The sequence below is a fragment of the Gymnoscopelus microlampas genome (assembly GCF_963454915.1).
Source record: "Gymnoscopelus microlampas genome assembly, chromosome: 21".
NCBI classification, from domain to species: Eukaryota; Metazoa; Chordata; class Actinopteri; order Myctophiformes; family Myctophidae; genus Gymnoscopelus; species Gymnoscopelus microlampas.
Genome location: NC_139958.1, coordinates 22357898 through 22383503, shown reverse-complemented (window position 1 = coordinate 22383503; position 25606 = coordinate 22357898). Strand labels below are relative to the sequence as shown.

The 25606-nt window shown below is 40.7% G+C and overlaps 1 protein-coding gene across 6 annotated transcripts in view; it reads left to right on the top strand.

Moving 5' to 3' along the window:
* Positions 1-25606, top strand: part of pdlim5b (PDZ and LIM domain 5b) — a 79736-nt gene that overhangs the window by 12358 nt on the left and 41772 nt on the right. For all 6 annotated transcript variants that reach the window (XM_084047756.1, XM_084047755.1, XM_084047754.1 and 3 more), the window contains exon 3: positions 21246-21397. In XM_084047756.1, coding sequence (XP_083903882.1) covers positions 21246-21397 — 152 coding nt within the window. The remainder of the gene's footprint in view (positions 1-21245; positions 21398-25606) is intronic.

The window sequence follows — 25606 nt, the reverse complement described above, 5'->3', positions numbered from 1 at the left end:
AGAGAAAACTATGTTTGTTGATTTAGTGTGTGCTAGAACATGCCTCTTCCACCACAAGATAAAGCATGTCTGAGGAACAAAACATTTCTTCTGGGTGTTTTGGTGTCATAACGACTCTTACACAACACTGCATGCCAATTAAATCACCAAGTGCAACCTCTGTGATAGATATATTGTGACAGTTTAGACAAGTCTTTTCTTTTATGGGTTATGGTGGCAAGCCACCACTTCTGGGACCATAAAAATATTGAATATCCACCAGCAATCTTGTGAGTCATCGGCGGTCTGGAGCATTGCCACTGCATGAGCCAGGCAACATCTCATCCAATTGCATTTACTGGTCAGTGACATTCTAGGACGTGTCCAGTGATCGTATAAAAGTCACAACCATGCATTCAGATGTCCTGACTGAGCCCGCCGCTTGTCCATTCATCCAAATCCTATTCTGATGCAATGCGCAGCCAACATAAGCAGTCCAAGACATTGTTTTGTTTTAGTTGGTGTGCGGCACAAAAGCGGGTACATCTGTTATCCTACATCTGCCGGAGTGGGGCAGGCCCTCATCCCTTTGTGTGTCTCAGTTGAGATGAGGTTCCTTTTTTGGAAGTGGGGTGCAGAAGGGGAAGGCCTGCATGTTGTCACACAGTCCTACCGCCCCTATAACAGTAAAGGAAAGCTACACAATGCTTTAAACATGTACTGTATTTTCAATAGTTATTTTAGGCTATATATTAAAGCCTAACTCATCAAACAGTTGTGCTAAGTGAAAACTAATTGGAAAAATATCTCTGGGTGACACCGGAATGATTAAGCGTTATCTTCTGATAAACAGATAAGAGTAAAAGACCCACAACTTTGGTGGGAAACTGTTGGACCACAAATCACCTTTGTTTGCCTTGACGTGCCATAACCTAATCTTGGGTCCTTTATTGTCGATTTTTCACTATGTCCCCTTATGGAAGGCCCTCTGACCTTTCTCATCTAAGGAATGTGAGTACAAGCCAACTGTTTATGTAAATCCAACCCTTTTGGGTCTACTGGTACCATGACGTGTATCTGTCTGTGTTCTCCAAAATATATTCTCTACAATTTCCTCAACTTTCAGACCGGCTTTCATTTCTTTCTGGACAGAGGATCTGATGGTCCAAGTTTCCTTTTGGACATTTTTGTTGTTCTTGTTCAGTTAAAAGTGATAGCAGTTATGGAATCATATTATGGTTGGTTCTTTAACCTTACCACTGACTGTACAGTATTTACAGTATGCAGAGTAAGACATTAGATCGGACGTGCATGGATTAAAGTTCTCAGTCACCACGGCTGATTTCACTCATTTGCATTCCATTGCGGTCAGCATGTCTTTCTCTTGGCTAACTCTTAGGCTTTCTCTAAAGGATTATTTATACTTAGTGGCGCACACACATCGCACACCTTAAATGGCAGATCTACAAGCTTGCACCATGTCGTGGTCGAATATTTGAATTGGTCAAATTAGCATACATGTTTAGAAGTATCTCCCATCAACACTAATGGCCTTGGATATTTAAAAGCAAAGGTTAAAGCCCCAATCTGTGATTTCCTCAACTTAACTCAAAGTTGGCTGTATAGAACAGAGCAGGAACTGTAGGTTTAGAAAGATGATACCAAAACATAATTTTACATACTGTATTGTGCGAATTGTTGGCTCCTTTAGCTGTTTCACAAATCGCATCTTTGCCTAACAAAACTTATTTTTTTCTTTATTCCCTGTACATGTCTGTGTCCATTGCCTTTATCAACGGAATGAGAAGAATGTAGAGCACAGTCATTTAGAATTAGAAGGGTCGTTAGAAACAGTGACATGTTGGACACATTGTGAAATATAAACACTTGTTCTGATGATTCAAAGGCAGTTTGACTGATAGTTATTTGACTTACAGGCATTTAATTAGCTTGAAATTACTGTGTGGTGACTGTGTAAATGAGAGCTTCAAGGATGACATCTTTCAACCCGGAAGATTCCATCGCCATGGATTCCCACCACATATTTCCGATGGAATTTTTCCATTGGGGTTTTGGATAAATTAAGAAAATAAACTATGTCAAACAGGCTTTTGTGGGTGCACGCCGCGGTGGCGCAGTCGGTAGCGATGTCGCCTCACAGCTAGAAGATCCTGGGTTCGATTCCCGCCGGGGACGCTGTGGGCGCTGGGGGCGTGTCCTCTTCTCCGCGTCATCAGTGCCCATACCCTAGGTGGGGTTGGCAAAAGGGCCTTTCTGTGTGGAGTTTGCATGTTCTCCCCGTGTCCCCTAGGGTAGGTACCCTCACAAAAAAATGCAATAATCCTGGTCTCTATACTGCCTCCCCCTGGTCAGCTCTGGGCTCTCCCTAGGCTGGCAGAGGGAGTGTAGCGCACAGGATTACTTAGACAATTGGCACTGGGTGAGAAAAATGGAGTTGCAAAATTGTGGGATAAATGTAAAAAAAAAAGAAAAAGGCTTTTGTACACGTTTGGTCCAAGAAGATAATCTCCACAGATCAACAAACTTAAAATGTCTTTTGAATCACACATGCAATTAACACAAGTAAAAAAAACGAACAAATGAAAACACTACTACTAGTAGTAATAATGTGTATTGTAATTTATGTCGTAGAACAAACCATGGCCTGAAACTCTAATTACCCTCTTGAACATGACAAAATGCCCTTATGGAGAGTTTCTGTTGTTTAGAAGACAGCCAAAGGGATGAACTACAGTGCTACTACACAACATGGACTGAAGTGAAGTAGCTACAAGTGGTTAATTGGGTTATGGGGTTTGCGTTTTGACATTTCTCTGTCTTTAGTCAGACCGCCTTTTCAATGGGTTGAGAGGAGATGTTGTAGCCTGTCTGATATCTGCGTGTGACATACTGTAGTCTGGGCTTGGTAATTGTACTAAACCGTACAAAGAATGAGGAGGAGTACGAGTCATAAATCATATTTATGATGGAATGGGATGTGCTCACACTGTGAAGTGCGAAAGCCTGCTGTTCAAGTTTCATCCAAAGTGAATTCTTATAGCAGTCATCCCAATGCAAATATTTTGCTTGGATAGCTGAAGGTTAATTAAAATTAAAAACTAAAAAGGTATGCTCAGTGGAATGCATGCAAGTCTATGATGTCAGTCATCTAAGACGTATGACTCCACTCCATATTTGGGCGCGGTTTCAGCCAGATCTAACTATACCACTAACTTCCATTAAAGTTAAATACTTCAGTAGAATATACACACAATTTGAAAATAAATGCATGGATGTACTTCCTTGGCCTACTGACAGCGTGCACAAAATGACGCTGATCCATCTAGTGGTTTGCAAGATTAGCCCTGGACAGACAAACAAACATAATGTTTCCCCTTGCCTTCAGCCTGGCAGTGATAATATTCATAGTTGGCTAAATATGTATAGTAAAAAAAAAAAACAGTGTAAATTAATTATAGTATTCTCTAGAAATGAGCACAATATTTTTGTATCATTTTGTGATGGTGTAAAACATGAACTGACACAGTAAGCGCAGTAAGATGTCATTGTACATTTTTACGGTCCAGGTCTGCATTCAGTATCCATGTCCCTGAATATACAGCTGCTATAGTGAAGAGTGAGCCTGTTGTGTCCCTTAGGAAGGAAACATTAGGTGCCTGATTTCCTTCCCTGTCCCTGTTTCTCTCACAGCCAACCTGTAGCTGGTCCTGCTTCAGTAGAAACTCCCGCAGATATCTCTATTTTATTTGCCCATAAAACAGTAAAGACGTCACGGAAACGATAACAACCGGAATAAATAAATATATGAATACTGTGTGTGAAGCGAGGACTGCCAAGAATTGTGACTTCCCCTGTTAAGTAAATCTTTAGAACACAGCAAAGAGTTGCTTCTACACTGTAAAATCCTAAGTTTTAATTTATCCATTTTGTAAACTCTTTTGTACTGAAACTCGAATGGACCCTTACGGGTCTGTTAACGCAGAGAGTGTGCAAATGGACAGAAGGAGCAAGTGCACTTGATGTCCCTCTAAATGGAACCGACCTACCGGTCTGTAACTCAGAGAGGCCCGTACCCATTTGGTTCCATTTGTACACATTCTGAGTTAAATGAACACTCAGGATTTGTGCTGTGTACAGTATGACATGTACAGTATGTGTTAGTGCATCTCACTCCCCGCCTCCCTTTCCTCCTCTTATTCTTGGACTCTTGTTGTTTGTTTTTTGTGACATGTGATACTTGGACTGAACGTCACAGAAGCTATTTTTAGCTTGGTCTGTTTGCATAATAGGCACTGACTGTGCCCCCCTGATACCTCACTAGAATATTTAATGCTGAGATGTATTTAACTCAAGTACCCACATGTAGCCATCTGATAAGCTCAGAAGTTATGTTCATGTTGCACGATTGCCTAGAGCATTTATATACATTATGTCAGCAGATGTCTGTCTCTGTATTGCATGCAAGTACATGTGCATACAGTATGGTTAAAGGTGCTTTATAGTTAATGTATATTATTCATGTATGTTCACAGCAAAATCCTGAGTGTTAATTTAAGTCTGAGAGGGCAAAAATGTACAACTGTATTTTGCTGTGAGCTGTCCCAAAAAGCAGGGATATCAGCTTGTTTTAGGATCACCATAGGCCAAAAATAATGTGACTGATCAACGTTATTATAATGAATGCAGTGACTTGATTGCATACTGTAAATCCTGAGAAAATACAGTAGCTTTTTTTGTGTGTGATCCTTCAGAACCACTGTAGAAGTCCTGCCATATAGATTTTGCCAGGACATAATTAAGATATCATTTAGACTAGACTGTGGCCAGAAGAATTAAACAAACACAACAACACAACACAACACACACAACACAACACAACACAACACAACACAACACAACACAACACAACACAACACAACACAACACAACACAACACAACACAACACAACACAACACAACACAACACAACACAACACAACACAACACAACACAACACAACACAACACAACACAACACAACACAACACAACACAACACAACACAACCACTTTATTTCTCTGTCTGCTGCTTGAGCTCCTTTTGACATATTGGCAGGACTTGACCTTCTCCATATGAAATCATTTACTTCTATTTTGGTCATACAGTATACAGTGCTGGAGGGTCATACTCATTATGTGAATTACGTCCGCATTTGTAAGATTGATTCGTGGTGAATGTACTTTATGGCTGGTATAAAAATTACATTGGTAAGTTCATTTAGCAAAACTATTTTGGGGGCTATTTAAAGTAAAAGGTCATGTTAGATTGCTGCCTAATTTAACATGGGGTTGGGAATGGAATATTAAGGGTTTATTAGGAGGATTCAGTTGATTATTGGAGCCGTGTGCAGCAGAACCCACACAGGCTACTTGAGCTACGTATTTCAGAAACGTGGTCTGGACCATTCTTCACTTGGCTCTTTGATCTAACAGTAAACATCTACTGACCAGTCATTTTTCTTCATAGGCACGCACACACTTCCCTTGGATCTGCAACCCAGAGCCATTGTTGAATTCTCAGCTCACAATATGAATTTGAAGCCATAATATTTTCGCTCATTTTGCAGAAGGACACAACTTTATTAGAACATGAAGAAGTCCAGTTTTTCCATTTTTTTCCATACTGAATTATTCACAAAACAACTTTTATAACATTATAGCTAAACAAGTCTGTTTTGTTTATAATACAACTCTTTATTCAGTGACCAAAAAGCTGTGTTTATATAGGCTATCTAACTATATAAATGGCGACCGACTTCCGCACCCTCTGTGCGGACACCCCACAGCTCTGTTATCGAATAAACAACGCACCGCCAGACCACATGTCGCCAACTGAGTCGCCACGGCGGCCGCGCTGAATTTACGCGTCGCGTAGGGGACATCTCATTGCTCACTACACCTTTTCCACCGCGCAACATAATTAATTCTACTCACCAAATGTCGGACAAAACGGAAGGGGAGGCAGCTTCGTACCGTTTACCGTGCGCACGACCTAATCACCACAACAGCAGGCAGCCGGTGCGGGAGTTTTTTACTTTTTTTCCCAAAAAATGTTTTGGTCACCATTTTCTCCAGGAACCATTTCTGGTGTAACGCCACCGCCAGCATGCGCTGGGTTGCGCCGCCATTGCACTCTGCCCATCTCCTCCACACCAACACACACGCAGCTCCTTTGCTTCAACCCCCCCCCCCCTTCTTACGTACCTCCTTTGTTCCACCCAGGCCGTTACTTTCACTTCACTCATGTCTCGATCACACTATGTCCGTCCTTCACGTGCCATGTTCATCCCAAACACAAAAACAAACAAGTCGGGTTGCCAAGTTCAGGTTGGCATGCCAGGTTCTCTAAAAACAAGCGCCAGAAACAAGCAACCACCTTCATGAAAAAAAAAAAAACACCGAAGGGGTCCGCCATGTTCCAGGGGGGTCCCCGCGCGTCCCAACACTCCACAGGGGGTCCGTCGACCAGCAGGGGGTCCGCGGGGGTCCCCCTCAAACATCAAAAATATATTTTTTTAAATTTTTTTTTATTTTTTTTATAACTTTTCCACAGTTTTACTCCAGCAATTTGAGTACCCCAATATACACGCGGCCACGCTGGGCCCCGTGCGCGGCTGGGGTTGAGGGGGGCGTAGCCCCCCGAAACTCTAGTATTGTATATCACAATTCATGTTGTACTAACATTTGTCTTAAAAAATAATTGCAATATGAGTTTTTGAAACGATTATGTGCTCTGCTGATACGATAAAGAATAACCTAGTCTTTGACCCTGGTCACATCTAACATAATCGTAACTTTTGCCAGAGTCTAGGTCCAGAGAAAATAAATAGAAGCAGTGAAAAACTCCCCATAGCCTTTCAGGAAACCATTGAGACAGATAGCTTATGGTCTGTGCTATGGAGAGGCCAAACGTAATGACTTCCAAAACAGAGAAATATTATTAGCAGTGTTTCTGTATTTGTTATCTGTTCTTGTGCTAAGCTCCCTGGTGGGTATTTACATGGACATTTAAACTGAATTGTGGCGTAATGGCATTGGAACTGCTGGAGTTCATCCAATATTCCACAGCGTTTTGTGTTTAATTTATACTCCATCGTGTGCCGAAAATTGCCGATCTACGAGCTCACAACGCTTGTTGATCAGCTATTTCCGGCGAGCGACTATGATTCCGTTTGACAAGATTATAACACCTACTAATATATCAGTTATAAAGTTAATTTGGATACATTCTTATATTGCAGGGAGGGATTCACCATTTCATACAGTGAAAAATGTGGAAATAGGCTGAGAATAGAAAAAATAGAGTAACATACAGTATGAGATATGCAGTACACATAACAACTGAAAACGGAGTGAGAAATGCAGTAAAAATGTCCGAAATGTCCAGATGTAAGATTTAGATTTTACTATGTGGTTATGGTTTTGTTAAATTATGTGTGGTTACACCTCGACTGATTCAGGCCTCACAATATTAAAACTACTGCAAGAAGAGCGAAAGGGAGTATTTTCTTGTCCCCGTGGGGAGGGGAAATTGCTTTTACAGCTTCGCCCAGCTGATGGCTGCTCAGATTAGTACTGACACATTGACCAGGTGGACAGAGGGTCAAACTGGCGACCTCCCGATCCCGGATGGCCTCTCTAACCACTCAACTACGGCCGCCCCAAGGGCCTGCGCCATAATAAACGTGGCAATGTATGTCTGTGATGTTACAGTATACAGTATTGTATGCAATTTGCCAGAATTTGTTAGGCTTTCACAATTTCCCTGGCCTATCTACAGTATTAATACAATTGACTTGTGGTTTGACACTTCCTGTCTATCCACATTCTTTGTTGAGCTTCGTTCTAGCAGACCACGTGTCCAATTTCCAACACATTTCGGCAAAAAAATCCCTGTAGCCATTGCATAGTCTACTTTAGATTGTTCAGCATACATTTGTATTCGTTTTAGGGCCCATATTTGACACACTAAATGATTGCGCAACATTTCTACAAGATTACGCAACATCTTTGACCCTCTGGCATCTCACATTTAGTTTTATAATGCAATTTGAATGGGTCCTGGGTCATGGGGTGTGTGTGTGTGTGTGTGTGTGTGTGTGTGTGTGTGTGTGTTGTGTGTGTGTGTGTGTGTGTGTGTGTGTGTGTGTGTGTGTGTGTGTGTGTGTGTGTGTGTGTGTGTGTGTGTGTGTGTGTGTGTGTGTGTGTGTGTGTGTGTGTGTGTGTGTGTGTGTGTGTGTGTGTGTGTGTGTGTGTGTGAACTGTCACCAGGCAGACATCCACTCATAGGAACACATGCCTTGCCCACACATAACTAAAAGTCTGCAAGTGCGTCCTCTGTTGCTGCATCGCGTTTGTCATTAAATATGTAGCCATGTGCATGCCCACATGTAATAATAGTATATATAGCTTGATAGCTAGATGTGAGAGCCAGGCCTCTAGTACTGTACATTCGCCATATCTCAGGGATTTGATGAATGCAGAAAATTGGGACATTGCTATCGTTTTTTTTTTAAATATAATTTACTGTATATATATCCCTACTGAGACTTGCTTATTTGGCATTCAATAAAGCTGCAATCCTTAACTTTTATGTCCTTCCTGGGATTTAAACCAAGTTCCCACGTGCAAGCCCCGAAATGTCTACTGTTAGTGTTGAGTTCTAACAAAAAGAAAACAATTTGGGCAGAGGATAGAGTTTGACCTTCATGCAATACCACTTGTTAACCAGTAGTGGTCCTACCCAACCACAGGATATACATTTCTTGATAGAAGAGCAGGCAGACCAACTACAACCACCACAGTTGTGTTAGTTATGTTGTATTAACATATTATCATACTACCGTACATATTGGTCAATATAAAATTTACTTTAAAAAAGTTACGAATTGCAGCTTTAATGTGCTCTGTTTCATGCTTCTCATTTGAATATTTTGAAATAAGCTATGTTTACTTGATGTGATCAACATGTAACCCTGTGATCTATATATGTCAGCGGGCATCTTTGATCTTATCAGTGGAAAATCATCAACTCCTGTTACTCTATTTACAAACCTAACCTAGTTACCGTAATATGATTTTTTTCATTACCAAAAGTATAGCTTTGAGAAGGCTAGTAAATCTAATAAAAAAGTTGATTGAAGGCAGATGTTATTTACAGTAAAGCCATGATGTTCACAGGCCAGAATATGGATCCAAAACCAGATCAACACTTTCTCTCTGTGGCTCTTGATGGATGTCAGATGGGGGTGAATATGGAAAAGTCAATCACAGTTTAAAGTCCCAGCTAACCTGATGAGTCTAAAATGTGAATTATGTGAGAGCCTGGTTAATGGGCGTAATGCTTAATTGAGTACTTGAATTAAATACATGAACGTGCACAGATGTTGCAGTGTTGTGAGCTGTTATTTTTGGCATGTGACACCATCATACAACAAAGTATAAATCAGGCGTAACAGCCAAATTGACATTCCCAATTGCGATGGGGTGAAACAGTTTATTAGATGTCTACATTATAGATATTACTGGGCACATTGGATAGTCTGTGGTTCTCAAGCTGATCCTAGATATATGTGTTCAGGTCGCATATGGGTTTCATATGGAGACTGTTATGCATTTGATCCCAGTATGATCTGCGTGGTGTCTGTCTGAGTTGTATTGAGGACAGCTGCTTCCAATAACCATGAAACCATGGCACAGGTAAAAAGAATACCCTGTTTTGCTTTACAATATATCACTCACTTTATTTTTTATTTTATTGTATGGTTTAATGGGGCAAAACAATTTGGTCATTTGCTCTGAAGATATGGAAGAAGACGAGAAGGCATAAAAGAATAAATACTGTACAAACTACACACAATAAACATTTGAGTTTATATACTGTATATGAGAGAGAGAGAGAGGGAGAGAGAGAGACGCACGCACGCACGCACGCACGCACGCACGCACGCACACGCACGCGCACACGCACACACACACACACACACACACACACACACACACACACACACACACACACACACACACACACACACACACACACACACACACACACACACACACACACACACACACACACATTACTGTACTATGTGGATGATATCTCTATGGTATAATAACCATTATTATGTGAAAGGCTTATTCTCTGTCACACACAGCTTTCAGGCGGTTTGTGGCATTGACTGCTATTTCATGTGATGACTCTTGAATCTCAATTGTAAGGGAAAAAAAGTCTAAGGCTTGTAAAAGTAAAAAAAAGTTATTAATGTAACACCAAAAAGCTCCGGTCCAAAGCCTGCTGGAGCTTTCAATAAGCCATGAATGATAGACGACCAGCATTGACAGCTTGAGCGCAGCTACGGCTAAGAGGCTATTGATATAGCTCCAGTCTCTGCATTGCTTGCCAGCTAGGTTTGTTTCTGAACGGACTAGAGTGCATTCAGTATTCAGTCCGGTAGTGGGTCCTGTTTTAGGAATGTCTTGTTTTGTTTGCGTTGTCATGGCGACCTCCATCAGAGTGCCAGCGTGATTCTGCCCAGCATATCTCGCTGTCTTTCAGCTGCCTGATTGCTGCAGTGAGAAGGCTGGAGTCAGACCAAGACAACCAAGAATCTGCCCCAGTTCAAATGCCTTTAATTGGGATGTTTGGCTCAGGGAAAAGAGCACTTGCTATTGTATACTCCTACTCCCACCATACTTTACCCCTGCACTGCTGTTCACTTATCTTACCATCTGTTGAAGTACTTAACCCGTTCTATCCGGGAACGCATCTGTCATTTTAGATTTCTTTGGCTATGGTGCCACGCTATGAGCTTGTAGATCTGCTATTTTTGTACTGCCCAAAGAAATCTAAATTGACACAGATGCGTTCCCGGATTGAATGGGTTAATGCAAACTGCTGCAGGTGTGCAGACGTAAAAGAAAGGACATCAACCACTGTCCAAACTCTTCTTCACTACACACTATACTTTTACTTTATGGGCCATTTTCCTGCTTGTTCTGTACTAGCACAGCAGGTTGCTTTAAAGTTGCACAGTGACTTTTACAATGTTGAATGATGTTAATAGATTATCTGCTGTTAAGGTTTCAGACCCTTGCTTTAGAGCAGTGATTCTCAAGTTTTTTTTATTTATTTCAAGGACCTCCAGTTTGATAAATGTATCTTTAGTGTTTATTATTAAACTCACACATTATGGAACATTCATTTCCCATTTCTATGCTCTCAGAGTTACAAACCTGTAAAGGTCCATTTTAGTTTCGAACTATCAATCATTTAGCTGGGGACCCCCTGGAACCCCCTCAAGGACCCCTGGGGGTCCCCAAATCCCACGCTGAGAACCAGTGCTTTAAAGCCTTGCTTATTCGTCACCTTCTGGGCAGGAGACATGCGGGGGATGTGTGGGCCCTTGTTTCGTTTTCTAGCGGTCTTGTGAAACAGGAACCTGACTCTCTCAAAAGTGAGAGTCCGCATTTGGAAGCTATTACAGCAGTGAGGTTTAGGTCAAAGCCAGACACCTTGAACATCGTGGATCTTTAAACTCCATGTCTGTCATGATTTTCACCTTGGTACTAACAGCAGGGTAGTTTATTGGAGCCCATGAGAAGGAACACGTGTTAGAAAGTTACCTTCACGCAAATATATTTTGTGAATTAATGGGGAGCAATTACATAGTGAAAGTGCTCTTCTTTGGAAAGCATGACTGTGTTTGTGATGACATAATGTCAGGGAGGTAGGCCTCGAAGGCCTTTCCATATAAGGCCCTCTCTGTCTGCACGACTCCTAGAGTCTAGCCCATACAGACGTCACATACATCTCCCAAGCCCTTCAGCCTCACCACAAGTCGCTTCCTGTGACATGAATTCTCAAATATGAAACAGCCACAAACACAGTGCCTCGCTCAGTAATTTAGACATTCTTTAAGGAACGGCTACTATGAGTAACTAAAGGGAAAGCAGGCAGTAACATGTTCCTTCAGCAGATAATAAATATGTCCTATTCCTTTGTGATTGTAGTGTTTATGGATTTGAAAAAAATGACTGTGAATGTTGTTTTATTACAAGAAAATGTAACTAAAGAAATGTAATGCACAGCCAGTCAATCAGTCATCATGGGAGTTGTGTGGAAGTGACGTCTGTAGCTAGATCAAAGTTTTGATGAAAATAATATTCATCTGCTTAGTGTTGGCATTTAAAGAATTTTTATGTTCCAGCTCACGTTACTGAACAAAGAATGTTTCTGGAAAGACACGGTGAGGCATAAATTTGATTGTAACAACTAGCTTAATCTAAAACTGCTGTTTTATCTCAGAAAGGAACTGCTGTCTGGGATTTAATCTTTTTCAATTGGCTTGTTAAAACTAATTTGATTTGTCAGCTAACATCCTAATGGGAGCAGTTTTTAGAATGAGCTTCGTTTGTGTTGTAAGGTGTTCTAATCATTACTGTAAATTATTTGATTATGGCGCTAAATTCTTGTACCTGAGAGATGGGAGACATATTGAGGGACCTCCCGTTTCTCTCTGTAACTCAGAGAGTTACTCTTGAGTGTTGTTGTTCTCACTCCTTATATTAAACTATATCAAGAGTAAGACTGACCACTCTTTTCTCTGTTCCTTCCTCCGTACATGAAAGAGAGTGAAAAAAATGGTACAGGATTTTCCAGTAAACCTGCCTGTGAATCTATTGCATCTATCTATAAATTGCACAAATGTATTCATGTATGCGAGTGTGTACATAATGTACAGTTTGTCTGTTCTTTGCACATGTCGACAACCATTCAAGTTTAGTATGTATTGCTTACGACACAATGAAGTGCAGTGTCAATTGTGAATTCAGGTTGTCCACAAAGTTGAGGTCAATATTGAGGTCAGGCGTAGGTGTTAATCGACCTAATTGATTTAATCGATTATAAAAACGAATCAATATTCAATACTTTAATAAAATAATCAATCAATAGTCTATGCCTGTTTTGGGCATATCATTAAAGGTGAAAAGTTGCAACAACAAAAAAAAGATAGCCAATCTACTTTTTACACAACAACGTCTTGCAATGAAGTATAAGATAGGGCTTATGTGGTTGTTGATATACATGTTTTAATATATTACAAAAACGTACTGCTCAAATGTTTCAATTAATTGAAAAAGTAACTGATAGAATAATCGCAAAGAAAATCGATAGTTGCCGCCCTAATGTCTCCGAATCCAAATATATATATTTTTTAGCAACTTGTCTCAAATTCTCAGGTACTGTATCTGTACATCTGCCCCAGTGCTTTGTGGAGGGGAAGCAGTTATGATGTGATGTTGTACAGCTACATTTCTTAAAGCAGCTACTCATTACCAATAACTAGCCTGCAGTCAGAGCAGCACCACAGTAACCAGAACATATTATGTGGTTGGTGCCCCTTTTCACCAAAACAGCTAAAGGAAAAGCATTCCATTTATTTGGGAGACTGCCATTTTGTCAAATGCCAAACAAATGTAATGAGACACCCTCTGGTTACTTCTTATGAAACAAAGGCTGGTTGTCCTTGGTGCTATTTTGAGAAATGTGTTTATTGTCTCCGCCAGGCCGAAGGCATGGCGAGAGAGTATGTTTTACCCTCCGTCCGTCCGTGTGTGTGTGTGTCCGTGTGTGTGTGTCCGTCCTGTCTGTGTGTTACCAGCTAATCTCCGGCACCGTTGGCCCGGTCGCTCCGAAACTGTGCACACACACTCCCTGGATGCCAATTCAGAACCTCTGGCCCAATATTTTCACATGGGCCTGTTATAGCGCCACCAGGAGGCCGATTTGTGCAAAACCCATTTTTTTACATTACTCCTACAGATTTAATCCAAACGTCATGCAAATCGGTACACAGTATCTAGTCATGTGATCAACACGGATCTGTCCCATTTGCCATATTCCATCCTCATTGCCTATGGTTAGCTTCCAAAGTTTGCTGGATTGGTCCGTTTTGAACGAAAAGCCTCAAACTATGCACGCAGCTTGCGATTTCCGTGAAATTTCACACGCACATTCCCACTAGGCTGAGGAAGAAATGCCACCCTTTTCACATTGGCCTGCCTGCGCCACCAGCAGGTCTAATTTAGCAAAACACATTTTTGGAACAAAATGCCTCAAATCATGAATGCAGTGTCTGATTGCTGTGAAAGACCTAAGAATAAATGGCACCCTTTTCACATTGGCCTATTATAGCGCCACCAGGAGGCCAGAATAACGTACCTGACCTGGCGGAGACCTGTGCTCCGAGGAGCACTTTTTCTAGTTTTTTTATGTTTTCATTCCTTGACAACAAAGACAAATTTTGTGTCAGGGCTAGTGTGTAACTCTATTTCTGAAAGGTTCAGCCTCGGTTCATAACATATTTGGAAATAATTTACTTAGACACTATTAAAACTTGAAATAAAATAAAACACTCCTTCAGTCACACACTATATTGAAGGAACTGCAGGCCCTGTTCCGTACGTATCTGGTCTATGTCAAAGTGGCATGTAGATGTATACTATTTGTAGAGTAAGCAGGATAGGGATTTGTACTGTAACATCTATATGTTTTGTACCCCTGTGAGAAAGACAGACAGTGAGCTTTTTGTATGACGTTGGTATAGTACTCCTCCGAACTGAGTGTTCTGTACACTAAAGCATTGAACAGACTGCTAACCACACAGTGTATTATCCCTAAGCATCTTATGGGTAACTTAGCTTCTCTGCCTGTCTTGGAATGATAAGTGTTTGCGGTTTTACCAAATATAGATTGTGGTATGTGGTACTCTCTTCTCCCCCGTTTTCTTCAAGGATCTTTCTCTCTCTCTCTCTCTCTCTCACACACACTCACACACACACACACACACACACACACACACACACACACACACACACACACACACACACACACACACACACACACACACACACACACACACACACACACACACACACACACACACACACACACACACACACACACACACACACACACACGCACACGTCTTGTAGTATTCATGACTTGGACTGATTTGAATGTTAAAAACCTGTGACTTTGGACTTGACTTAGACTTATCTTGAACTTGGCCTTTCTGACAGTTAGAGTACAAATCTGATAAATGAAGGAGTAATAAAAAATGCCATTAAGCCTTATATTCTTCATCGTACAAAAATAGCCGGGAGCTGGTAAATTGCTATTTTTGCTATTTTTAAAAATTTGGAGGGGAAATTACATTGTGTGAGTTTGGAATGATGTAGGATTTGTTTTCTATACTGCATAAGCTGAGTGTATTTATAGTAATCCCAGAGGGGAAATTACTTTTCTACATTTGACCCAGCAGTGGGCTGCTCAAAGTGAACACATGGGGTAGCAGCTAGGGGTTAAGTATCTTGCTCAGGGACACGACGCCTGGAGGAACTGAGGTTCGAACCGGGGACCTTTCGATTCCCCGATGGCCGCTCTACCTCCTGTGCCACTGGCGCCGAGTTTGGACGTTGGTCGTTTGGGTTACCTGGGAACTGAAGACTCGAGACTCAACAAGGATTTGTAGTTAACTGACTTAAACGCATTTGAGTGGACACACACATTTATTCATTTGTGATGCCCAATGGTATTTTATTTTGAAAATACTATACAGTAAATATAGATATAAATAGAAAGAGAGCATTCTAGCCTCCTCCAACAATCCTTCAACAACAGTGACTCTGCCATTGACCTTCAATGTGATGTGGCAAGAGAGCACTTGATTTGTGAGTGTCAGAGAGTGTTATGTGGGAAAGGCAATCCAGCTAGGAGTCTCTAGAGAGTGTTCATGCTGGCTGTAATGGGTTCTGTGTTGCCACATGACACAAAGCAACAGTCTCTATGGAGCCATCCAAGTAATTGTACTGAAACTAATGTCAGTATCATTGACAGTCAGTAACTTGTTTGTGCAAGATTGTGTGAGTCTTATGAGATCTACAGTATAGTATGTATACTCCTCTCTATTATGGGTGGCTTGTTGCGCAGCATTTCCTATGTGCTTGATTTAGTCTAATTGGTCCCCATATTGTTGGTATGCATGCATTAACCTCAGCTATGCGTCCGATACTTCCTGCTAGCATTCTGATCCGCTTGATAACAACACCAAATAAGGAGAACTCCAAGAAACTGTGTCAGAGTGGACCCTCCAGTCCAGTCATTGTCCTCTGTGCCTGGAGTGTTGGCCCTATGTAGAGACATTCAGTCTCCTTCTTGTCTACCCTTTTCCCTTTTCCCCCCCTATCCCTTTCTCTCCCTCCCTCTATCACTTCCTCCCTTTTCCCCCTCTCCCTCCCTCTGTTCTCCTCCCCCCCCCCCCCCCCCCCTCGCTCTCATTATAATATATACACAATGGCAGTCTTTGCTTCCATTCATCCAATACATGCTCTTGACTCTTATTGAAATTGTGGGGGAGTCTTGTGCTTCCTGACACGTACTGCACATACACACAGTGACCTAACTTCCTGGACTGAAGCAATTTCTTTTTTTAAGCGACGAGAAGACAAAGCATCCTGTGCGTCTCTATGTACCGTCATGCTCTTCAGCTCCAATCCTTATGTTCCCTCTCTCGCACAACTCTGTGAATGGAAGTGAATGGGGCATTGCCAGGCATCTGAATGACGACTCACCGGTGTGAGTCACGGTCCCTGGGAGCACACTGGAGACGTATAACAACAACTGTTACTCTGGCAGAAAAAATGTTTGCCGTAGCTAGCTAGCTGTCGAGTGACGCACAGAAATTCCTTGCTATTCAATTGGTTCAGGTTGTGAAGCAGCATGTAATAATTGCCCTTGTCAAACTAGCGTGTTATTGTCCTTGTAATGATCAATTAACAAAGATAGCAGATAAATCCTCCTCTGTCCCACATAGAAACACTTCATTACCCTCTTCATTGCAGCCTACCTTTCACTATTTCTGCAGTCCTTTTTGTCTCCGCCAGAGGTGGAGAGTATGTTTTCGTCTCCGTCCTTCCGTGTGTCCGTCCGTCTCAGCCAAGCTAACATTGGTCAAGCTTCACGTGACACGTGACAATATGTTGTCACCAATGCTTTGATTGGCTAGTGAGACGCATGATGACATGAAAACCTATAAATAGCAAATGTGCTTCAAAGCTAACATTGGTCAAGTGACACGTGACAATATGTAATATAAATAGGTAAGACAGGATTAATCAGGAACAGTACTGGCAGAGACCTGTGCTCCGAGGAGCACATTTTCTAGTTCTAAATGCTACAATCTACTGTACCTTACATGCCCATGTACCTATTCAGCTTATTATCAATTAGTCTTCAGTATAATGGATTTCAGTTCATGGCCACAAAACGTTGTTCTGAGTAGAGCTTGACCGATGCCAGATTTCTTTGCTCCGATGGCGATCCCGATTTTGGAGAGTTCTGGTGTGGCTCGAGTTGGGAAATTGGCATGTTATTTTAATTCACGTGCAATAATAGGAAAGTGATATTGCAAAAGAAGAGTGTGTATGGTTACTACGTGATGCTACATGATGCTAGCCACTTTTGCACATTGCACAAGTGTCAAGTGTGTAAGGGAGTGCTGAGTGATTGATGAGGTACATAGCCTTGCGTAATCACTAGCAGACGTGTGCCACACCTGCTTGACAGTCATTGTGTCGTCATACTTTTATCTGGTTTCTTCCCTTTGTGGTATGGCCAATGTTTACTTGTTTAGTATAAGAAAAGATGAAAACGCATCCACACACACTGGAACACGCTCTTACACAAACACGGGAACACACTCATGCACAAACACGTCTTCCTCAGGCAGCTCTGCCTGGAAGACAAGTAGTTTGGTTGAAACTAATTAATTTTTATTCAATTTACTTTTAATTTGGGAATAAATAAGGGAGCTTTAATTCTAGTGTGCGCTGCAGATATTTTGTCATCCTTTCATGGATTCATTATTTTATCCAGCACCTGGCCTATTTCGGTTTTTGATATGCATTATTCCCTCTGTTCAATGCTCCATAAAATGCCAGAGGTGGATACAGCAAAACTTTGCCTTGCCTAGGAGTGGGCCGCAAAATAAATGTTATTTTTTTTTTTGACAGAATTGAATTTATCTGTTGTAGGTAGGTGTAGGTGTTTTTATTTAGACTTAGATATTTAAGCCCGATTTATACTTTGTCAGTTTGTCGTATTACGGTGCCACCGACTGAAAATAGACGATCCATAAGCTCACAATATGTCACAGTCTCACAGTTCAGTCAACTGAATATAATTAGTGTGGTTGCCCAACAGGGCAACCAGACTATAGTACTCTATAGCTTTATTCCACTTCAAGATAAACAATATTTCGAACCGCATCTCCTCCCACAGTTTTTATTCCCTAATGTTGTGCCATATATCAAAATGACCGTCTAAATCGGGAATCGTGCGCTTGTATTTTGCTAAGAGATTGGTTAAATAGTTTAATTGATATTGATTTATTAGTGCATTAAATTCACCCATCCACTTTAATGGAAAAGTGAAAAAACTCAAATTCAAGTATTTTTTTCTCAGAAACCGTAAGAGCTAGAGTTACCAGATTTGGAGGGATAATTCATAATATTGTCCGAAATTATTGAAAAGAATATCACACCATTCGGCCTCATGGTGGCGCTATAACAGCCCACTTTACCTTTTGGCCTATAACTCTTGAACCGTAGGTCGTAAAATCAAAATTTCTTTTTCCCTAGATTCCTTGGGTCATTACGCAGCTCCCCATATAGGCCACGCCCATTTGCGTCAGGATAGATTTTCCGCCATTTTGAATTTTCTTCAAAACACACTTTTTGCTCCTTTTCCTACAATTTTTTTTCCAAATCTCACACAAATCGGTACACGTGATCTATGGACCCCTGCGATAAACCTGTCCAGACGACATTATGATAGTCCGACCGGCGTCGGCGCAACCACACTTTGCAATTTCCCCGGAATTGCGACGCGTCTAGTTGTATTAACAATTGTATAGTTGTAGCACTTTAGTCTTATGATCTATATTGCTTCAGTTTCCACTTCCCTAATTCCTACACTCCATTTATGGTAATGTACTGTAAATCTAATTTAGTATCGGAAATTAAAACTTTGATTAGATTGCAGATACCCTAGATGTGCTGTACCTGTCTCTCAGCATGCCTTGCTTTCATGCCAGATGAGAGGACCAGCTTCAAGTTTATTACTCCTGCGTGAGATAAGATCACATCCTTCCTCCAAGGCAACAGGCCCCTTCAAGCTTTTCTCTGCCAAAGCTCCCACTGATGACCTGATAAAACAAACAATATGTCCGACACTTTCAGCACATACTAGGGTTGTCACGATACCAGAAGTTTAAGCACTTTGTCCATATCCTGAAAGTCAAAAATAGCCAGCGTGAGAGGGGTTACCAGGTACAAGCAGCAGAATGTTGGGTGTGTGCGATGCATTGTGAGCTTGTAAATTTGCTATTTCAGAGCATTTTTAGAACATCATTTGACACAACATTCACAACATTTTCATGCATTGACATGCCCAAAATATTGATGCCAGGGTTAAAGTGGTTACACTTCAATATAATACTAGTATAAAAACAATATTCAGTACTTTTGATACCACAGCAAAACATACAATGTTGCTTTTATTTATTTCTACTTTAGAGAAAGCCCATGCATACTGTACGTACTGTAGATTGGATGGTATCATTCTTAAATTGAATGCATTTTAATACCATTAAAATGTCTAATTGTTATGTTGAGCACTATTGTTCAAGTAATACTTTTCTATAAAACATATATACAATATTTAATAAATTCATGGAATGGATGGACACAAAATCATGTACCTTGGCCATACTTTTCTGTAAATAGGAAGAGACACAGATAAGCTACATGTAAGTAAGAGCCACCGGTTGAGGACCAGTTCCCCCCCCCCCCTTGCTGTTTCATCTGTGCTGCCTTTGGTTGAAAATCTGATTGTACATATGTTTTTTAATAGCTTTGGTTCTTTCAATTCTATCGATTAATGGAATTATAGGGTTTTAAACTGAAAGATTTTGAAAAGATTTGGAAGCCTTTAGTCTCCTTTCTTAAAGGTTGATAGGCTAATCCTTGTGGATGACCCGTGTCGCACGTAATCTGGGGCAGCACTTCTGGGGAGGGGGAAGGGAGGCGGGAGGGTCCCTTTGTTTTTTGTTTAAGTTTGAGTGTATTCTTTTCATGTTACTCGTCTATTTTGTGTATATGTCTGTTGGTTTTTGTTTAAAAAAGAAAAGAAAAAAGGAAGCAATCCAAATGTATGAACAGAAATGTATGATATTACCCTGTGCTTCACAATAAAAAAAGATTTGAAACGGAATTATAGGGTTTTAAGCACATGGTACCAAAAAAGTATCAAATCATCTATACTTTTGACAACCCTAGCACATACTGTAGTTCAGGGCCCTTCACATGCCTAAAGAGTCATATGATCAGGTTGGTATAGTGCCATTTACATGCATGTCTTCATCTTTCTATGTAAGTCCTGGAGTTTTAGTAGAGGTCCAAATAAACAAGTGACCAACACAAATAAACAGCATAATAGAGGCCTACCACAGGAATGTTAGCAAGGGATTTGCTGTTGATACCGTAAGTGATGTTGTGAAGAGAAGAAAATACCTTTCTTATATAACTACGGTTACATAAGACACCAAAAACAAGCTTATTACATGAAATAAATCATTGTTGGTTACGATTTTCCTTCACTATGTGACAACTGCTTATTGTTTGTCACCGAATGATGCCAGAGAAAACACAAATGAGACAAAACAGAAAATCATAGCATTTCTTGAATACATTTTGTTTGAGAAATTTGTATCAACAGCAAAAGTGAAACGTGATCCGAGTTTCTTTCCAGTCTTTGATAAGATTATGTGCTGTTGCTCTGATAGGCCGGGACTGTAAATCTCAGATCCCACAGAATGCTGAGATAGAGTCACTAACTACAGTAAGTAGAGATTGAACGGAATGTGCTTCTTTGTCACCACTAGAGAGATAACAAACATTTTTGACCACGAATAGTGAAAATAGCTGATCAATTTTGACATTTTTGGGAAATATTTCATTTTATATTTTTCTTTTTCTTTTCAAAAAAAGAAAAAAAAAAAGAAAAAGATTTTGCCTATAATGGCATGCCCAGAATAGGGATGCGAGGTTAAATGTGGTTTCATTTGTGTGTGTAATGTCTTTGCAGCTTACAGATGGAGGCAAGGCAGCCATGGCAAAAGTCAGCATTGGAGACATTGTTCTGTCTATTGATGGCATCACCACGGACAGTATGAACCACCTAGAGGCCCAGAATAAGATCAAAGGCTGTACAGATGAGCTCACCCTCACTCTGCAAAGGTAACAACAACACATGCTTATACAGTATGCAAGCACACACACTCTACAGTATGCTGAATTTCCCTAGGGATCAATAAAGGTCTGTCTCTCTCATGATACATACATACAAATGCTCACTTGCCTATTGGACAAACACAGCTACATAACATGCAGTGTTCTCAGTTGCATTTGATCTCATCAAGTGATTTTTTACCTCATTTTGGATTCACATAGTCTAAAAAGAAAGCCTAAAAGACGTATTTCCAGTCACATGTCTTGGTGGTAGTGCGTATACAGTACAGTATTGTTAATCCATATACCGGCCAAATTATAATTTATATTATGCAACATAAACGGTGTATTCAGTGGATGCTATTCAGTAGATGTTACAGTACACTATTTAACAAGTAAGACGCGCGAACGCTGGAAGCGAACGTAGCTCGAAAATAACAATAAGAAGAATAGAAAGGAATGAGCAATTACTTGCCATCCGGCCTGAAATATGCACAAATGACATGGAATTCTTAGATATCCCAATAGATGAACTCGTGTAGATGCTTGTAGATGTGTTATTTTTGACTGTCGCTGCTATATTTTTCTCAGAGGAGTGTAATTAGTCACCCAGGGGCACAGGCGAATTTCAGCCACACTGTAGTGCATGCAGGCAATGAGAGCGTGAGTCACATGGGGGCAGCCAATGAGAGCGTGAGTGACATGGGGGCGCGGCTGCACACATACTGCACACAGACAGACAGACACACAAGCCGAGCAGAGTTTCATAGTATGCTCCACTTGGGCGGAGCTCCTTCCGCGTTCGCAAAAACGTGCATATCACTTTCCAAATTTGGTTTATCAGTACAATGTTTATTTTGAGCTTTCATTATTTAAAACCAATGAATTCCAATTATAAGAAAATTATTATTTTATGATACTGTCAAACTGCAGTATGTCATCGTGTCCCTGTGGCATTGTGGGTTCTGAAGGAATGTTATTATACTGGGTGGATTCATCGCTGCAAATTGTTTTGTCTTGCACAGTATTTATTTTGCCATTTGTTTATGTTGTCATTTGCTCTATAATTGTACACTGTGGCTGTCTGTGGACCTGACATGTGATACCACTGGGTCCATTATATATTTCCTCATATTCTCAATATTTAATTTGGTTAAAACAAAAGTTTTTTTGTTAAAAGTTTAAAGCGTTATATTGTGATAGTAATCATTGCTATAGAGTGTTTGTTCAGTAGCAGAGGTCTCTGCGGCTCTCCAGCTCTTAAAATACATTTTCAGGTGGGTGGTCAATCTTCAGCCAATCAGGAGTCATCTTTGTGTCATCACTTCCAATTTCACTTGTTTAATCTGTATCCTCTCTCCTAATTGGATAAAATTGGTAACCCGACCTGAAAATGTATTTTCTGTCTAATCCAGAGCTGGAGAGACATGGAGACTTTAACACTTATTTTAACAAAAACATATCACTTACCCTACCTTTTTATAAAATAATCAATTAATAATCAAACCCTACTTTGAGGATATGTCATCATAGGCGAAAAGTAGTGAAAATATCAGATCACAAGCTCATAATGCATTGCATTGTATTTGGGGTGCAACAGTCAATCAAACTAATCAATTTAATCTATTATTACATTACATTACAGTCATTTAGCAGACGCTTTTATCCAAAGCGACTTACAATAAGTGCATTCAACATAGGTAGGGAACGAAACTACTAATCACCAGAAGTCTTAAGTGCATTTTCTGCAAAAACAAGCAACCAAGAGTATACCTAGTGTTAATATTATGAAAAATAATCGATAATCTAATAAGATAATTGATTCAAACTCAATTCCTTTTTTGAGCATGTTATAGTCAAAAATAAATTCAAAAATAGTGAAGATACAAGCTCAGCTTGTTGGCTATCTCACTATTTTTGCAAGACAAAGTATAAAATGCTGAAGTGGTTAATTGATTTCTTGATATATAAAATATATATACATTTATATTTAGAAAAACAGCTCTTCTTGATTATTCGATTAATTAAAAGTAGATCAATAGAATAGTCGCTAAGAAGATAATTGAGTCGGTAGTGCTGTCGCCTCACAGCTAGAAGGTCCCGGGGTCGATTCCCGCCGGGGACGCTGTGGGTGCTGGGGGTGTGTTCTCTCCTATGCGTAATCAGTGCCCATACCCTAGGAGTGGAGTTTGCATGTTCTCCCTGTGTCCCCTAGGGCCTAGGGTAGGTACCCTCACAAATAAAACATGCAGTAATCCTGGTCTCTATACTGCCTCGCCCTGGTCAGTCGGGGCGCCTGATGGAGGGGAAAGGAACTAGTTGGAATAACGTGTTCCTTCCACGCACTACGTCCTACCTGTCAGGTGATAAGAAGCAACCTGCTAACTCCTCATGCATTGAAGAAAGCAGAGGGAGAGTGGCGCCCAGGATTACAAGCTTAGGCAATTGGCATTGGGTGAAAAAATGGGTTACAAAAATCATGGGATAAAAAAATCAAAATAAAGAAGATAATTGATAGTTGTGGTCCTAGTTCAAACACATTTACTGTAGAGACTAGAGTGGCAAGATGTTACAAGCCAGAGCAGATGATCATGCTGTCATGACAGAGGCTCTCTCTTGAGTGTGGGATGACTGATATATCCTGTGTGCATTAATTAGGTGTGCAGTTACACCCAGCTTATCGTCAAATTGGTTTGGATTCAGTCCAGAGTGTGACTGCCTTAAGCTTTTTCCTGTTCTACCCCGGATTTTAACCCGGTTTCCTGCGCAAGTGCCGAGAATTTTTACAATTGAGCTAATAGGGCCCATCATCAGATCAAAATTTGTGTCAGGACCTGTGTCTTGGTGAGTCATGACCTTTGACACGATCTTAAATGTCTCAATAGAAGAGCAGGGAGACAAAACACAACCACCCCAATTGTAGTTATATTATATTGTTTTATTGTATTAACATACTCTACCATACAAAATTACATTTTATTCATTTAAAAAAAGTTACATAGTGCCGCTTTAAATCAGCCATCACCCTCACCACAGAGTTGAATCTGTGGAAACCATCAGGTCCTGGCCCGATTTCCGCAACTACTGTGCTTGATACACACACTAAAATCCTCAGTGGTAGTTTATCCCTGAGACTGCAAAGAAATTACATAGTATGGGTGCATCTTTGCACCATCAGAGTTAAACTACCACTGAGGCTTTTGCTGTGTATTGAAGCAAGACGGAAGACCTCAGTATTTTGGGGTCCCTAAGTGCTACTTGAGCCTGATTACACGTATTACTACAGCAACCCACTGTGAATATTACAGCTACATGTATATTGGTCCAGATGGAGGATTGATGTGGTCCATATACTGTATAACATTCAGCATCGACTGGCTTTAACTGAACTTCTGTGACGAAAAGCTCTCAAAGACGCAATCCGGAACTTTTTCGCGTGAATAAAAGACCTGCTTTTGAATCCCGGGAAGGACATAAATCTTACGGATTGCGGCTTTAAAGACCTCTGTGCAGTCATACAAGTTTAAAATCAAAGAGACTAAAAATAGAACCGAGGGATCGGTTATGCTTATATTATTTCATCCCATCACAGAGAGACTTCACTTGGCAGATTTCAAGGCCTGTGACCGTCAGTGATGCATAAAGATGCTTCCTAACCCACTGGCTTTCAATGTGGGATCTGGGATCCCCAGGGGTCCTTGAGGGGATTCCCTGGCTAAATGATTGATAGTTAGGAACCATGCACTCCAAATGGACATTTACATGTTTGGAAATCAGAGTGTACTAATGGAATCAAATGGACAGTTGTAGATTGGAGTCCCTGAAAAAATATATCAAATGGGGGTCCGTGGCCTAATGCTTATCAAACTGGGGATCCTTGAAATTGAAAAGGTACAGAGTCATTGCCATTACAGATGCACACATAACCAGCTAACCAATCTGGGAACCCATTCCGCAAAAAAATAAGAAGAAAAAAATAATTTATCTACCAGTTATCAAGCGACACACTCCTTACCTCATCTCTCAACGCGTTCCTCAAAGGGTATTTCATTCTGGAGTGGGGAATTCACCAAGCATTGTATGATGGTGCTTTTTGTTTATAGAAAAGATCCATCTCTATTTTCTTTAGCTAAGCTTAAAAGAGCGACCTGAAGCTCAAGTGTCACACATGACAGATGGAGGGGAACACCTAACGCTTCCCACGCCGCTAAACCTGTT